The 16,347-nt window shown below is 45.7% G+C and overlaps 1 protein-coding gene across 1 annotated transcript in view; it reads left to right on the top strand.

Moving 5' to 3' along the window:
- Positions 1 to 16,347, top strand: part of scn5lab (sodium channel, voltage gated, type V-like, alpha b) — a 672,977-nt gene that overhangs the window by 145,356 nt on the left and 511,274 nt on the right. The window contains exon 3 of the mRNA XM_059971792.1: positions 9,167 to 9,489. Within this exon, the coding sequence (XP_059827775.1) occupies positions 9,226 to 9,489 (264 nt within the window). The 5' untranslated portion in view covers positions 9,167 to 9,225. The remainder of the gene's footprint in view (positions 1 to 9,166; positions 9,490 to 16,347) is intronic.

Genomic DNA, 16,347 nt, shown 5'->3' on the forward strand with positions numbered 1-16,347 from the left:
GGATGTGGCAAGCCTGTACTCTCACAGGCAGGACATGAAAACTCTGCGGAGGCAGCACTGGAGGTCAGGATCAAACCTGGTTCCCTGGCGCTGCCCACTGAACATTGACAACTCCTCAGTAGAGATCGTTAAGAGCACCAGATTTCTTGGTGTTCACCTGGCGGAGAATCTCACCTGGTCCCTCAACACCAGCTCCATAGCAAGAAAGCCCAGCAGCGTCTCTACTTTTTGCGAAGGCTGAGGAAAGTCCATCTCCTACCCCCCCATCCTCACCACATTCTACAGAGGATGTACTGAGAGCATCCTGAGCAGCTGCATCACTGCCTGGTTTGGAAATTGCACCATCTCAGATCACGAGACCCTGCAGTGGATAGTGAGGTCAGCTGAGAAGATCATCGGGGTCTCTCTTCCCACCATCACGGACATTTACACTACACGCTGCATCCGCAAAGCAAACAGCATTATGAAGGACCCCACACACCCCTCATACAATCTCTTCTCCCTCCTGCCATCTGGGAAAAGGCACTGAAGTACTCCCACTCTCACGACCAGACTATGTAACAGTTTCTTCCCCCAAGCCATCAGACTCTTCAATACCCAGAGCCTGGACTGACACCTTCCCCTATTGTCCTGTTTATTATTTATCATAATGCCTGCACTGTTTTGTGCACTTTATGCAGTCCTGGGTAGGTCTGTAGTCTAGTGTAGTTGTTGTGTGTTGTTTTTTCTCTGTGTTGTTTTTTACGTAGTTCAGTCCAGTTTTTGTACTGTGTCAGGTAACACCATGGTCCTGAAAAACGTTGTCTCATTTTTACTATGTACTGTACATAGCAGTTATGGTCGAAATGACAATAAAAGTGACTTGACTTGCCAAAGAGATACAGTAATTGTAGCTCCACTATGCTGCAGTATTCTTACTCGGTAGCATTTCCGTCGTTAATCTCCGGATTTCCTGTACAATATCCTCAATAAATTCAATAAGCATCATTTATATTTGACAGGGATAAATGCCTGCTGATCCCTTTTTGTCTGAGTGGCAGTAGCAATGGACAGTGACACACAGTATTCCATTCTAATCTGAACTGATTTCACAATCTGCAGGCTCACTTTCAAGGACTTTACAACTCGAGTCCTCAGCGTTATTTATTTATTTTTTATTATTTGCTTGATTTGCCTTTTACCACAAAACCATAGACATTGGAGTAGAATCAGGCCATTCGGCCCATCAAGTCTTCCCTGCCATTCCATCATGGCTGATTTAGTATCCCTCTAAACCCCTTTCTTCTGTCTTCTCCCTGTAACATTTGACACCCTGATTAAGCAAGAATCTATCAACCTCCGCTTTAAATATATCTAATGACTTGGCCTGTACAGATGCCTGTGGCAATGAATCCACAGATTGACAACCCTTCGGCTGAAGAAGTTCCTAAATTCCTCCTCACCTCCGTCCTAAATGGATCTCTCTCTACTCTGAGGCTGTGCCCTCTTGTCCTAGACTCCCCCCACTATAGGAAACTCTCTCCACATTCACTCTATCTAGGCCTTTCAATATTCAATAGGTTTGAATGAAATTCCCTCCCCCCTCACTCTGCTAAACTCCAGTGAGTACAGGCCCAGAGCCATCAGATGCTTCTCAGATATTAACCCCTTCATTCCTGAAATTATTCTCGTGGTCCTCCTCTGGACCCCCTCCGATGACAGCACATCATTTCTTAGACCAGGGGCCCAAATCGGCTTGCAATACTCCAAGATGACTTTCCCAATCTACCTGCATAATGAAATCTTCCACGACTGTCGTGACTTTGTCCTTAGTACACTCCTTTTCTGTCTTCCTGGTGACTGTTTAGCAGCCTGTGTATAACTCCCATTAGGGTCTTCTGAATGTTGCAGTTTTTAACTCTATTCACACAGATTCTACATTTTCTGATCCTATATTACCTCTTTCTAAGGATTTGATTTCAATTTTTAACAACAGAGCCACCCCCCCCCCCCTCTCCCTTCCTGCCTGTCCTTTCGACACAAGGTGTATCCTTGGATGTTAAGCTCCCAACAAATAATCTTCTTTCAGCCATGAAACACACCTGCCAATCTCTAACTGTGCTACGAACTCACCTACCTTATTCCATACACTGTGCGCATTCAAATGTAACTCCTCCAGTCCCACAGTCTTCCTACACACTGCATCTACTTCTATACCGACTGCCCCGTCTTTAGCCCTATCATTCTGGTTCCCATGCCCCTGCCAAATTAGCTTAAACCCTCCGAAACAGCTCAGCCATATATTCATCTGCCAAATCATCTTACTCTGGTGCAAGGCACGGACAGCAGTCCAGAGATTACTGTCCCGGAGGTTTTGCTTTCTGGCTCTCTGCCTAACACCCTGTATTCTCTCTTTCGGACTTGTTCCCTTTTCCTATCCATTCGGTGCCAATATGTACCACAACTTCCAGCTGTCCAACCTCCCCCTTCAGTATCCTGTGGATCTGATCTGAGACATCACCAACATATAGTCTAGCTGTTTCTTTCACCTCCAGAGAACCTCATGCCTACTCCTCTGACTATTGAATTCACTATCACTACTGCAGTCCACTTCTCTCCCTTTCCTACCAAGCCACAGGGCCAGAGTCAGTGACAGAGACCACATCGCTGTGGCTTCCCCCTATTAGGTTATTCCTCCCCCCACCCCAGCAGATTCCAAAGTGGTATCCCTAATCCCGTTCCCTTTCCTAACGGTCACAGGTATCTGCCCCCGCAGCTTAAGGGTGACTAGCACCCTGTAGCTCCTATCTATCGCCTCCCCATTCTGGTGTACGAACCAAAGGTCTGGTTCCTCAACACGGTCTCTGAAGAGCTTCAGCTCACTGACCTTCCAGATGTGGTTATCAGGGAGCCTGGAGGTCTCCCAAAGCTCCCACATCTCACACAAAGAACTTACCACTAGCCCTGGACCCATTCTCGGTCACTGTCTATGTACTTACAAAGAAAGAGAAATAAAAAACTTACTAGGAACTTACTTAGAGCTTGCGCCTGTTCTTGCTCAGGCCTTTTGACCTCTCTAACAATGTGGCCAGGCTTTTGCTTATTTTGCACATTGGTTGTTTGTCAGTCTTTGGTTATGTATATTTTTTTTTCCCCGTAAATTCTATTGTATTTCTTTATTTTGCTGTAAATGCCAGCACAAAATGAAAATCACAGTCGTTTACAGTGAGTTTCTTCAGCCAGAGGTGATGAATCTGTGCAACTCATTGTCAAGAGGGTGGTGGAGGCCCAGTCATCGGGTGTATTTAAGGCAGAGGTTGAGAGGTTCTTGATCGTAAGGGGGTTAAGGAGGGAGAACAGGGATGAAAGGAAACCACCCAAGATGGAATGGCAGAGAAGATTTGATGGGCAAAATGGTCTAATTCTGCTCCAATATGGTCTTTGGCTTGGATCAGTCACAATATTATTGAGTGGTAAATCAATTTTGGGATCTACAAATGACATACTCACCTACAAGAACTCGACTCATGTTCTCAGTATTGTTCATTTTTATTTGCACAATTTGTCTTCTTTTTCACATTGGTTGTTTCTCAGTATTTGCCAATGTATAGTTTTCCATAAATCCTATTGTATTTTTTTTAATTCCTGTAAATGCCTGCAAGAGAATGAATCTCAAGATAGTATACGGTGGCGTATGTACTTTACTTTGACATTGTCTTCACCCTGTTCATGCTACAAATTTTGACACCACTTGTGGTTTGCCTGCCTCTGGGTGGTAAGAGGACCATACACAACAATAAAGTGAACAAGTTGGACAACAAGAGTTGGACTCAAGTTAGGCCATAAAAGTTTGGGGCAATGTCTCCAAGAAGGAAGTCAAGTTAGGGACAATGGTATAGAGACATATAACAGAAAATGACCCTTTGGCCCATCTGGTCCATGCTGAACTATTATTATGTCTAGTCCCATCGATCCAAACCTACACCATAGCCCTCCATACACCTTCTGTCCAAACTGTTATTACTGAACCCACATCCACCACTTCCGTCAGCAGCTTATTCCACACTCTCACCACTTTCTGAGTGAAGATGTTCCCCATCAAGTTCCCCATTAACCCATGACCTCTAGTTCTAATCTCACCCAATCTCAATGGAAAAAGCCTGTTTGCATTAACCCCATCTGTACCCCTCATAATATAGTGTATCTCTGTCAAATCTCCCCTCTTTCTCCTACCCCCGGGGGAAGAAAGTCCTAACCTGTTAATCCTTTCTCTATACGCCAGATCCTCAAGTGCTGGCAACATCCTTGTAAATTTTCCCTGCACTATTTCAGTCTTACTGATATTGTTCCTGTAAGTAGGTGACCAGAATGGCACACAGTACTCCAAATTTGGCCTCACTAATGTCTTAGCTACTTCAACATAACATTTTTGAAGTGTATCCTTGCTGAGTTACTCTAAACCTTTTAAGAGATTTGATCAATTATGAATGGTCAAGGAGGGTTAACAACCTTCCTCCTGAGAGATTATAAAACCAATGGGCATCGTTTCAGAATATGAGGTTGCCTTTTAAGATGCAGATGAGAGGAATTTTTCTCTCAGCAGGATATAAATCTTTGGCATTTTCTACCCTGGGAACTTGTGAAGGCTGAGCCACTGAACGTATCCAAAGCTGAGTTAGAGAGATTGCGGATTATAGAGAAGTCAAGGGTTACAGGCAGTGAGAGGGAAATGAAGCTAAATTTTGAACTTTTAAGAAGTTTCAGAGTTCAAAGTAAATTTATTATCAGAGTATATATATGTCACCATTTACAACCCTGAGATTCATTCACTTGTGGGTGCTCCAATAAATGCAAAGAAACACAATAGGATCAATGAAAAACTGCACAAAACAAAGATGGAGAAGCAACCGATGTGCAAAAGACAACCAACTATGCAATTACTAAAAGAATGATAAATAAATAAGGAATAAATATTAGGAACATGAGTTGAAGAGTCCTTGAAAGTGTGTCCATAGGTTGTGGGGACAGTTAAGTATTGGAGTGAGTGAAGCTATCCCCTCTGGTTCAAGAGCCTGATGATTAAAGGGTAGTAACTTTTCCTGAACCTTGCGGGGTGGGACCTGAGAGTCCTGTACCTCCTGCCCGATGGCAGCAGCAAGAAGACAGCATGGCCTAGACCGGGGGTCGGCAACCCGCGGCTCCGGAGCCACATGTGGCTCTTTTACGTCTGTGCTGCGGCTCCCTGTTGCTTTGGGAAATAATTGGTTGTGGCGACCCTTTTCCTGGCACATCCGAACCAACTCACAATTAGATAGCCTACGGGGGGTTGCGAGCACAGAGCTTTGGAGCCTCTGCGCCATGGGGGGCAGGTTGAGGGAGGCTTAAAAGTGAGGCTGAAGATTTTGAATAAAGTTTTTTCCTTCGACTGCAGTTACCGACTCCGTGTCGTAATTTTAGCGCTGCGTGTAGCACACCGCTACATGGTCAGTATTTAATTAAAATGTATTTTATGTTAGTTTGTTAGTTTTTGAAATGTAAATCTAAATTTGAAGATTATGGTGATCTTGTACAATCTAAATAAGACGTTGTGGCGACCCATTTCCTGACACATCCGAACTGGCTCACAATTAGCCAGCGTTCAGGCTAAGGGAGATAGCCTACGGGGGTTTGTGAGTACGTGTCTTTTGCAGCATCCACGCCCATGGGGGGCGGGTTGAGGGAGGCTTAAAAGCAAGGCTGTTTAGTTCGAATAAAGCTATCTTTGACTGCAGTTTACTGACTGCGTGTAGCACACCGCTACAACGTGTTTTTATCGCTGGCTGTCCAGAGGGGAGGTGCTGAAACGCTTTGTCGCGTGTCTGGAAGAAGTGAAAACTTTCCTGGGCAGCAAAGGGCTCAACTTTCCTGAGCTGGAACAGTCAGAGTGGCTGGAAAAGCTACACTTCATGGTAGACATGACAGCGCACCTGAACACGCTGAACACAGCTCTTCAACGGGGTAAGGACGTACAGCCCTGCACATGTTGGAGGATGTTTTGGCATTCGAGCGCAAGTTGACAGTGCTTGCCAGAGATTTACAGAAAGGCACATTGTCTCACTTCCCCAATTTGAGAGAGTTCAAACAAGGTCACGACATGATAAATTCGGAGTATTTACATTCTGCAATCATCGCAATGCAAACACCGTTTGGGAAACGCTTCTGTGAGTTGAGAGAGGAAAAAAACACATTATCCTTCCCGGTCACTCCCCTAAGCATCGATCCATCCCTACTGAATACGACTGCATTGTCAGGTGTGAGTCAACCTGAACAAGTATGATAAATATTTTAATTGCCTATTATTTTACTTATATTCATATGTTTTCATTGTTCAGTGAAATAGTCCTTTGATTTTTCAGGTTGACAGCTGGCTGACGTTATTTTTGGTTTGCTGCTGGCGGCAAATTTAAGTTTGGCGTTTTTCATAAATACAAGAAGGACTCAAATAGACGTTGAGTATTTTAATTAAAAGTAACCTTCAACCCAACGTCTTTTTTTCGGAGTTCAAAATGTTTTTGTTGCATGCAGAAATGTAATTTCGTTTCTCTGCAGGAGTTCATCAATTTCATAAATGCAACACATTATAGTTTGTTTATACATAGCATAAAGGCAAAACAAAACGTTGTATGCAGTGTTATTTCATTTTAAATGTCAAACGGGTTTTGCGGCTCCCAGTGTTTTCTTTTCTGTGGGAAACGGGTCCAAGTGGCTCTTTCAGTGGTAAAGGTTGCTGACCCCTGGCCTAGACGGTGGGGTTCTTGATGATGAATGTTGCTTTCCTGCAACAGCACTCCTTGTAGATTTGCTCAATGGTGAGGAGGGCTTTTCCTTTGATGAACTGGGCTGTATCCACTACTTTTTGTAAGATTTTCCATCCAAAAGCATTGGTTTTGCATACCAGGCCGTAATGCAACAGGTTGAGTTGGTAGTCATTTATTTTGAGAAGACTAGAACACAAAGACAAATATGAATTACTGGGGCCTTATAAAGCATTTGCCACTCTGCGCTTGGAATATTGTGAGCAATTTGAGCATTGTATCTAAGGAAGAGCATGCTGCTTCTGGAGAGGGTCCAGCGGAAGTCAATAGACATTGATAGACAAAAGACAATAGGTGCAGGAGTAGGCCATTCGGCCCTTTGAACCAGCACCGCCATTCAATGTGATCATGGCTGATTATCCACAATCAGTTCCCCGTTCCTGCCTTCTCCCCATATCCCTTGACTCCGCTATCTTTAAGAGCTCCATTACAGGAATTACAGGAAAGATACTAGCATTGGCTGATTGGCAGGAGGCAAAGAGTGGGAATAAATGGAATGACTCATGGTGTTTCACAGGGTTCTACGTTGGGACTCCTTCCTTTTCCATTGTATGCCAATGATTTGAATGATGGAATTGATAGCTTTGTGGCCAAGTCTGTGGACAATATGAAGATAGGTGGGGTTTGGGGAGGAGTCAGGTAATGCTGAGTAGGCAGAGGGGCTACAGATGGACTTAGACGGATTGTGAGAACAGACAATGAGGTGGCTGATGGAATACAGTGTTGGGAAGTGTAGGGTCATGCACTTCAGTAACAGAAATAAAAGCAGAGACTATTTCCTCAATGGAGAGAAAAAAAGTCAAAAATCTGAGGTGCAAAGGAACCGTGAAGCTTAACTTGCAGGTTGTCTCTGTGGTGAGGGAGGCAAAAGCGATGTTAGGGTTTATTTCGAGAGGAATGAGCCCATGATTGAAAGGTTTATCATATGTGAGGAGCATTTGATGTCTCTGGACTTCGACTGGATGGATTTTCAAGCGGACTACTGAAAGGCCTGGATAGAGTGGACATGGAGAGGATTTTCCATTAGAATCTGACAGCACAGCCTCAGGATAAAGGGATGAACTGAGATGAGGGGAAATTTCTTCTGCCAGAGGGTGGTGAATCTATGGATTTCGTTGTCAAGGGGGCTGTGGAGGCCAAGCCGTTGGGTGTGTTTAAGGCAGAGTTTGAATCATTTTAATTAGTAAGGGGAGTAATGGTCACAGGGCGAAGATGAGAAAATGGGGTTGAAAAGAAATCAGCCATGATGGAATAGCAGAGTAGACTCGATGGGCTGAATGGCCTGATTCTGCTCCTATATGGTGTTATGCTTAGATCAGCTACAATCTTATTAACAAGCTTGAGGTCTGTGCTCAGTTCCCATTTCTTGTGACTCTACAACCTACAGATTCACTTTCAAGGATTCTTTGTAACTCATATCCCCTCCAGAGCTGATATTCGCAGTATAATTGTCTATTATGTGCTCAGTTTGTCCTATTTTACACATTGCTTGTGTGACAGTCTTTGTTTATCATCATTATGTGCCGTGTCATATGACATCATCATTATGTGCCGTGTCATATGACATCATCATTATGTGCCGTGTCATATGACATGGGCGATCATGGTCTTTGACCATGATTGTTCCTGACAATTTTTTCTGCAAGAGTGCTTTGCCATTGCCTTCATCTGGGCAGTGTCTTTAAGAGATGGGTGACCCCAGCCATTATCCATACTCTTCAGAGATTGTCTGCCTGGCGTCAGTGGTTGCATAACCAGGACTTGTGATGGGCAGCAGCTGTTTGTACGACCATCCACCACCGGCTCCCATGGCTTTGCATGACCGTGATCTTGGGGTGGGGGGTGTGCTAAGCAGTTGCTACACCTTGCCCAAGGGTGACCTGCAGGCCAGCGGAGGGAAGGAGCACCTTACACCTCCTTTGGTAGAGATGGATCTTCACCCAGTTAATATATTCTGTTCAATAAATTGTTGTATTTCTTTATTTTCCTGTTGGTGCCTGCATGAAAAAGGAAGTCAAGTTAGTATATGATGACATATATGCACTTTCATCAGAAATTTAAGTAGAACTTTTATTTTCCTTTTAAACAGGGAAATTCATAGTGTAACACATAAGAAACACTGCCGGACCTGTCGAGTATTGTGCGTGTGTGTGTTACTCTGGAATCTCCTGCGTTTAAAATTCACAGGAGAGAGCTGTCTACTCAGAAATGGATGGGTGGTGTGGGTGAGGTTCACAATCAAATAACCAGGCATGTGGACTCTGTGGTTCAAAACGCCCGTTCTCAGTCTGGACCATGTTCACCACTCTGCCTGGCTTCTGTTTCTCCTGCAGTCCCCATTATTTCCATCACTGAGAAGTAAAGACTCGTCAAGAAGGTGCAGGATGAAAAGATGGCGCTCCTGTTCGTACCCTCAGGACCCCACTGTCTGCATCGGTTCACTCGCGAATCCCTGGCTGCCATCGAGAAGCGGATCGCCGAGGAGCAGGTGGTCAGCGACAGGAAAGCCCACAAGGAGGAGAGTGAGGAGGAAAAGCCCACTCCCAACAGTGACTTGGAAGCAGGAAAGCAACTGCCGGTCATCTACGGCGACGTCCCACCAAAGCTCATCGGTCAGCCTCTGGAGGACCTGGACTCCTTCTACAGCAACAAGAAGGTAGGCAAACAGAGATCGAGAGAGAATGCAGTGAGTATTGAGACCACTGTGTGAGTCACTGAGATCGAGAGAGAATGCAGTGAGTATTGAGACCACTGTGAGAGACACTGAGATCGAGAGAGAATGCAGTGAGTATTGAGACCACTCTGAGTCACTGAGATCGAGAGAGAACGCAGTGAGTATTGAGACCACTGTGAGAGACACTGAGATCGAGAGAGAATGCAGTGAGTATTGAGACCACTCTGAGTCACTGAGATCGAGAGAGAATGCAGTGAGTATTGAGACCACTGTGAGAGTCACTGAGATCGAGAGAGAACGCAGTGAGTATTGAGACCACTCTGAGTCACTGAGATCGAGAGAGAATGCAGTGAGTATTGAGACCACTCTGAGTCACTGAGATCGAGAGAGAATGCAGTGAGTATTGAGACCACTCTGAGTCACTGAGATCGAGAGAGAATGCAGTGAGTATTGAGACCACTGTGAGAGTCACTGAGATCGAGAGAGAATGCAGTGAGTATTGAGACCACTGTGAGAGTCACTGAGATCGAGAGAGAATGCAGTGAGTATTGAGACCACTCTGAGTTACTGAGATCGACAGAGAATGCAGTGAGTATTGAGACCACTCTGAGTCACTGAGATCGAGAGAGAATGCAGTGAGTATTGAGACCACTCTGTCACTGAGATCGAGAGAGAATGCAGTCTATTGAGACCACTCTGAGTCACTGAGATCGACAGAGAATGCAGTGAGTATTGAGACCACTCTGTCACTGAGATCGAGAGAGAATGCAGTGAATATTGAGACCACTCTGTCACTGAGATCGAGAGAGAATGCAGTGAGTATAGAGACCACTCTGTCACTGAGATCGAGAGAGAATGCAGTGAGTATAGAGACCACTGTGTGAGTCACTGAGATCGAGAGAGAACGCAGTGTATTGAGACCACTCTGAGTCACTGAGATCGAGAGAGAATGCACTGAGTATTGAGACCACTGTGTGAGTCACTGAGATCGAGAGAGAATGCAGTGAGTATTGAGACCACTCTGTCACTGAGATCGAGAGAGAATGCAGTGAGTATTGAGACCACTGTGAGAGTCACTGAGATCGAGAGAGAATGCAGTGAGTATTGAGACCACTGTGAGTCACGGAGATCGAGAGAGAATGCAGTGAGTATTGAGACCTCTGTGAGAGTCACTGAGATCGAGAGAGAATGCAGTGAGTATTGAGACCACTCTGTCACTGAGATCGAGAGAGAATGCAGTGAGTATTGAGACCACTGTGTGAGTCACTGAGATCGAGAGAGAATGCAGTGAGTATTGAGATCACTGTGAGAGTCACTGAGATCGAGAGAGAACGCAGTGAGTATTGAGACCTCTGTGAGAGTCACTGAGATCGAGAGAGAATGCAGTGAGTATTGAGACCACTGTGTGAGTCACTGAGATCGAGAGAGAATGCAGTGAGTAGTGAGACCACTGTGAGCTTCAATGAGATCAGAGAGAATGCAGTGAGTATTGAGACCACTGTGTGAGTCACTGAGGTCGAGAGAGAACGCAGTGAGTATTGAGACCTCTGTGAGCTTCACTGAGATCGAGAGAGAATGCAGTGAGTATTGAGACCACTGTGTGAGTCACTGAGATCGAGAGAGAACGCAGTGAGTATTGAGACCACTCTGAGTCACGGAGATCGAGTGAGAATGCAGTGAGTATTGAGACCACTGTGTGAGTCACTGAGATCGAGAGAGAATGCAGTGAGTATTGAGACCACTCTGAGTCACTGAGATCGAGAGAGAATGCAGTGAGTATTGAGACCACTGTGTGAGTCACTGAGATCGAGAGAGAATGCAGTGAGTATTGAGACCATTCTGAGAGTCACTGAGATCGAGAGCGAATGCAGTGAGTATTGAGATCACCGTGAGAGTCACTGAGATCGAGAGCGAATGCATTGAGTATTGAGACTACTGTGTGAGCCACTGAGATCGAGAGAGAAAGCAGTGAGTATTGAGATCACTGTGAGAGTCACTGAGATCGAGAGAGAATGCAGTGAGTATTGAGACCTCTGTGAGAGTCACTGAGATCGAGGGAGAATGCAGTGAGTATTGAGACCTCTGTGAGAGTCACTGAGATCGAGAGAGAATGCAGTGAGTGTTGAGAGCACTGTGAGTCACTGAGATCGAGAGAGAGTGCACTGAGTATTGAGACCACTGTGTGAGTCACTGAGATCGAGAGAGAATGCAGTGAGTATTGAGACCATTCTGAGAGTCACTGAGATTGAGAGCGAATGCAGTGAGTATTGAGACCATTCTGAGAGTCACTGAGATCGAGAGAGAATGCAGTGAGTATTGAGACCACTGTGTGAGACACTGAGATCGAAAGAGCACGCAGTGAGTATTGAGACCACTCTGAGTCACTGAGATCGAGAGAGAATGCAGTGAGTATTGAGACCACTGTGAGAGTCAATGAGAACGAGAGAGAACGCAGAGAGTATTGAGACCACTCTGAGTCACTGAGATCGAGAGAGAATGCAGTGAGTATTGAGACCACTGTGTGAGCCACTGAGATCGAGAGAGAATGCAGTGAGTATTGAGAGCACTCTGAGTCACTGAGATCGAGAGAGAACGCAGTGAGTATTGAGATCACTGTGAGAGTCACTGAGATCGAGAGAGAACGCAGTGAGTATTGAGACCTCTGTGAGAGTCACTGAGATCGAGAGAGAATGCAGTGAGTATTGAGACCACTGTGTGAGTCACTGAGATCGAGAGAGAATGCAGTGAGTATTGAGACCACTGTGAGCTTCACTGAGATCGAGAGAGAATGCAGTGAGTATTGAGACCACTGTGTGAGCCACTGAGATCGAGAGAGAATTCAGTGAGTATTGAGATCACTGTGAGAGTCACTGAGATCGAGAGCGAATGCGGTGAGTATTGAGTCCACTCTGAGTTACTGAGATCGAGAGAGAGTGCAGTGAGTATTGACCATTCTGAGAGTCACTGAGATCGAGAGCGAATGCAGTGAGTATTGAGACCACTGTGTGAGCCACTGAGATCGAGAGAGAAAGCAGTGAGTATTGAGATCACTGTGAGAGTCACTGAGATCGAGAGAGAATGCAGTGAGTATTGAGACCTCTGTGAGAGTCACTGAGATCGAGAGAGAACGCAGTGAGTATTGAGACCTCTGTGAGCTTCACTGAGATCGAGAGAGAATGCAGTGAGTATTGAGACCACTGTGTGAGTCACTGAGATCGAGAGAGAACGCAGTGAGTATTGAGACCACTCTGAGTCACTGAGATCGAGAGAGAATGCAGTGAGTATTGAGACCACACTGAGTCACTGTGATCGAGAGAGAATGCAGTGAGTATTGAGACCACTGTGTGAGCCACTGAGATCGAGAGAGAATGCAGTGAGTATTGAGACCACTCTGAGTCACTGTGATCGAGAGAGAATGCAGCGAGTATTGAGTCCACTCTGAGTTACTGAGATCGAGCGAGAGTGCAGTGAGTATTGAGACCACTGTGTGAGTCACTGAGATCGAGAGAGAATGCAGTGAGTATTGAGATCACTGTGTGAGTCACTGAGATCGAGAGAGAATGCAGTAAGTATTGAGACCACTCTGAGTCACTGAGATCGAGAGAGAATGCAGTGAGTATTGAGACCACTCTGAGTCACTGAGATCGAGAGAGAATGCAGTGAGTATTGAGAGCACTTTGAGTCACTGAGATTGAGAGAGAATGCAGTGAGTATTGAGACCTCTGTGAGAGTCACTGAGATCGAGAGAGAATGCAGTGAGTATTGAGATCACTGTGAGAGTCACTGAGATCGAGAGAGAACGCAGTGAGTATTGAGAGCACTTTGCGTCACTGAGATGGAGAGAGAATGCAGTGAGTATTGAGACCACTGTGTGAGCCACTGAGATCGGGAGAGAATGCAGTGAGTATTGAGACCACTGTGTGAGCCACTGAGATCGAGAGAGAATGCAGTGAGTATTGAGAGCACTCTGAGTCACTGAGATCGAGAGAGAATGCAGTGAGTATTGAGACCTCTGTGAGAGTCACTGAGATCGAGAGAGAATGCAGTGAGTATTGAGACCACTGTGTGAGTTACTGAGATCGAGAGAGAATGCAGTGAGTATTGAGACCACTGTGAGCTTCACTGAGATCGAGAGAGAATGCAGTGAGTATTGAGACCACTGTGTGAGTCACTGAGATCGAGAAAGAGCGCAGTGAGTATTGAGACCTCTGTGAGCTTCACTGAGATCGAGAGAGAATACAGTGAGTATTGAGACCACTGTGTGAGTCACTGAGATCGAGATAGAACGCAGTGAGTATTGAGAGCACTTTGAGTCACTGAGATCGAGAGAGAATGCTGTGAGTATTGAGACCACTCTGAGTCACTGAGATCGAGAGAGAATGCAGTGAGTATTGAGACCACTGTGTGAGTCACTGAGATCGTGAGAGAATGCAGTGAGTATTGAGATCACTGTGAGAGTCACTGAGATCGAGAGAGAACGCAGTGAGTATTGAGAGCACTGTGAGTCACTGAGATCGAGAGAGAATGCAGTGAGTATTGAGAGCACTTTGCGTCACTGAGATGGAGAGAGAATGCAGTGAGTATTGAGACCTCTGTGAGAGTCACTGAGATCGGGAGAGAATGCAGTGAGTATTGAGAGCACTCTGAGTCACTGAGATCGAGAGAGAATGCAGTGAGTATTGAGAGCACTCTGAGTCACTGAGATCGAGAGAGAACGCAGTGAGTATTGAGAGCACTCTGAGTCACTGAGATTGAGAGAGAACGCAGTGAGAATTGAGACCACTGTGAGAGTCACTGAGATCGAGAGAGAATGCAGTGAGTATTGAGATCACTGTGAGAGTCACTGAGATCGAGAGAGAACGCAGTGAGTATTGAGACCTCTGTGAGAGTCACTGAGATCGAGAGAGAATGCAGTGAGTATTGAGACCACTGTGTGAGTCACTGAGATCGAGAGAGAATGCAGTGAGTAGTGAGACCACTGTGAGCTTCAATGAGATCAGAGAGAATGCAGTGAGTATTGAGACCACTGTGTGAGTCACTGAGGTCGAGAGAGAACGCAGTGAGTATTGAGACCTCTGTGAGCTTCACTGAGATCGAGAGAGAATGCAGTGAGTATTGAGACCACTGTGTGAGTCACTGAGATCGAGAGAGAACGCAGTGAGTATTGAGACCACTCTGAGTCACGGAGATCGAGTGAGAATGCAGTGAGTATTGAGACCACTGTGTGAGTCACTGAGATCGAGAGAGAACGCAGTGAGTATTGAGACCACTCTGAGTCACTGAGATCGAGAGAGAATGCAGTGAGTATTGAGACCTCTGTGAGAGTCACTGAGATCGAGAGAGAATGCAGTGAGTATTGAGACCACTGTGTGAGTCACTGAGATCGAGAGAGAATGCAGTGAGTATTGAGACCACTGTGTGAGTCACTGAGATCGAGAGAGAATGCAGTGAGTATTGAGACCATTCTGAGAGTCACTGAGATCGAGAGCGAATGCAGTGAGTATTGAGATCACCGTGAGAGTCACTGAGATCGAGAGCGAATGCATTGAGTATTGAGACTACTGTGTGAGCCACTGAGATCGAGAGAGAAAGCAGTGAGTATTGAGATCACTGTGAGAGTCACTGAGATCGAGAGAGAATGCAGTGAGTATTGAGACCTCTGTGAGAGTCACTGAGATCGAGGGAGAATGCAGTGAGTATTGAGACCTCTGTGAGAGTCACTGAGATCGAGAGAGAATGCAGTGAGTGTTGAGAGCACTGTGAGTCACTGAGATCGAGAGAGAGTGCACTGAGTATTGAGACCACTGTGTGAGTCACTGAGATCGAGAGAGAATGCAGTGAGTATTGAGACCATTCTGAGAGTCACTGAGATCGAGAGCGAATGCAGTGAGTATTGAGACCATTCTGAGAGTCACTGAGATCGAGAGAGAATGCAGTGAGTATTGAGACCACTGTGTGAGACACTGAGATCGAAAGAGCACGCAGTGAGTATTGAGACCACTCTGAGTCACTGAGATCGAGAGAGAATGCAGTGAGTATTGAGACCACTGTGAGAGTCAATGAGAACGAGAGAGAACGCAGAGAGTATTGAGACCACTCTGAGTCACTGAGATCGAGAGAGAATGCAGTGAGTATTGAGACCACTGTGTGAGCCACTGAGATCGAGAGAGAATGCAGTGAGTATTGAGAGCACTCTGAGTCACTGAGATCGAGAGAGAACGCAGTGAGTATTGAGATCACTGTGAGAGTCACTGAGATCGAGAGAGAACGCAGTGAGTATTGAGACCTCTGTGAGAGTCACTGAGATCGAGAGAGAATGCAGTGAGTATTGAGACCACTGTGTGAGTCACTGAGATCGAGAGAGAATGCAGTGAGTATTGAGACCACTGTGAGCTTCACTGAGATCGAGAGAGAATGCAGTGAGTATTGAGACCACTGTGTGAGCCACTGAGATCGAGAGAGAATTCAGTGAGTATTGAGATCACTGTGAGAGTCACTGAGATCGAGAGCGAATGCGGTGAGTATTGAGTCCACTCTGAGTTACTGAGATCGAGAGAGAGTGCAGTGAGTATTGACCATTCTGAGAGTCACTGAGATCGAGAGCGAATGCAGTGAGTATTGAGACCACTGTGTGAGCCACTGAGATCGAGAGAGAAAGCAGTGAGTATTGAGATCACTGTGAGAGTCACTGAGATCGAGAGAGAATGCAGTGAGTATTGAGACCTCTGTGAGAGTCACTGAGATCGAGAGAGAACGCAGTGAGTATTGAGACCTCTGTGAGCTTCACTGAGATCGAGAGAGAATGCAGTGAGTATTGAGACCACTGTGTGAGTCACTGAG

This window comes from Hypanus sabinus, chromosome 6 (assembly GCF_030144855.1).
Source record: "Hypanus sabinus isolate sHypSab1 chromosome 6, sHypSab1.hap1, whole genome shotgun sequence".
NCBI lineage: Eukaryota > Metazoa > Chordata > Chondrichthyes > Myliobatiformes > Dasyatidae > Hypanus > Hypanus sabinus.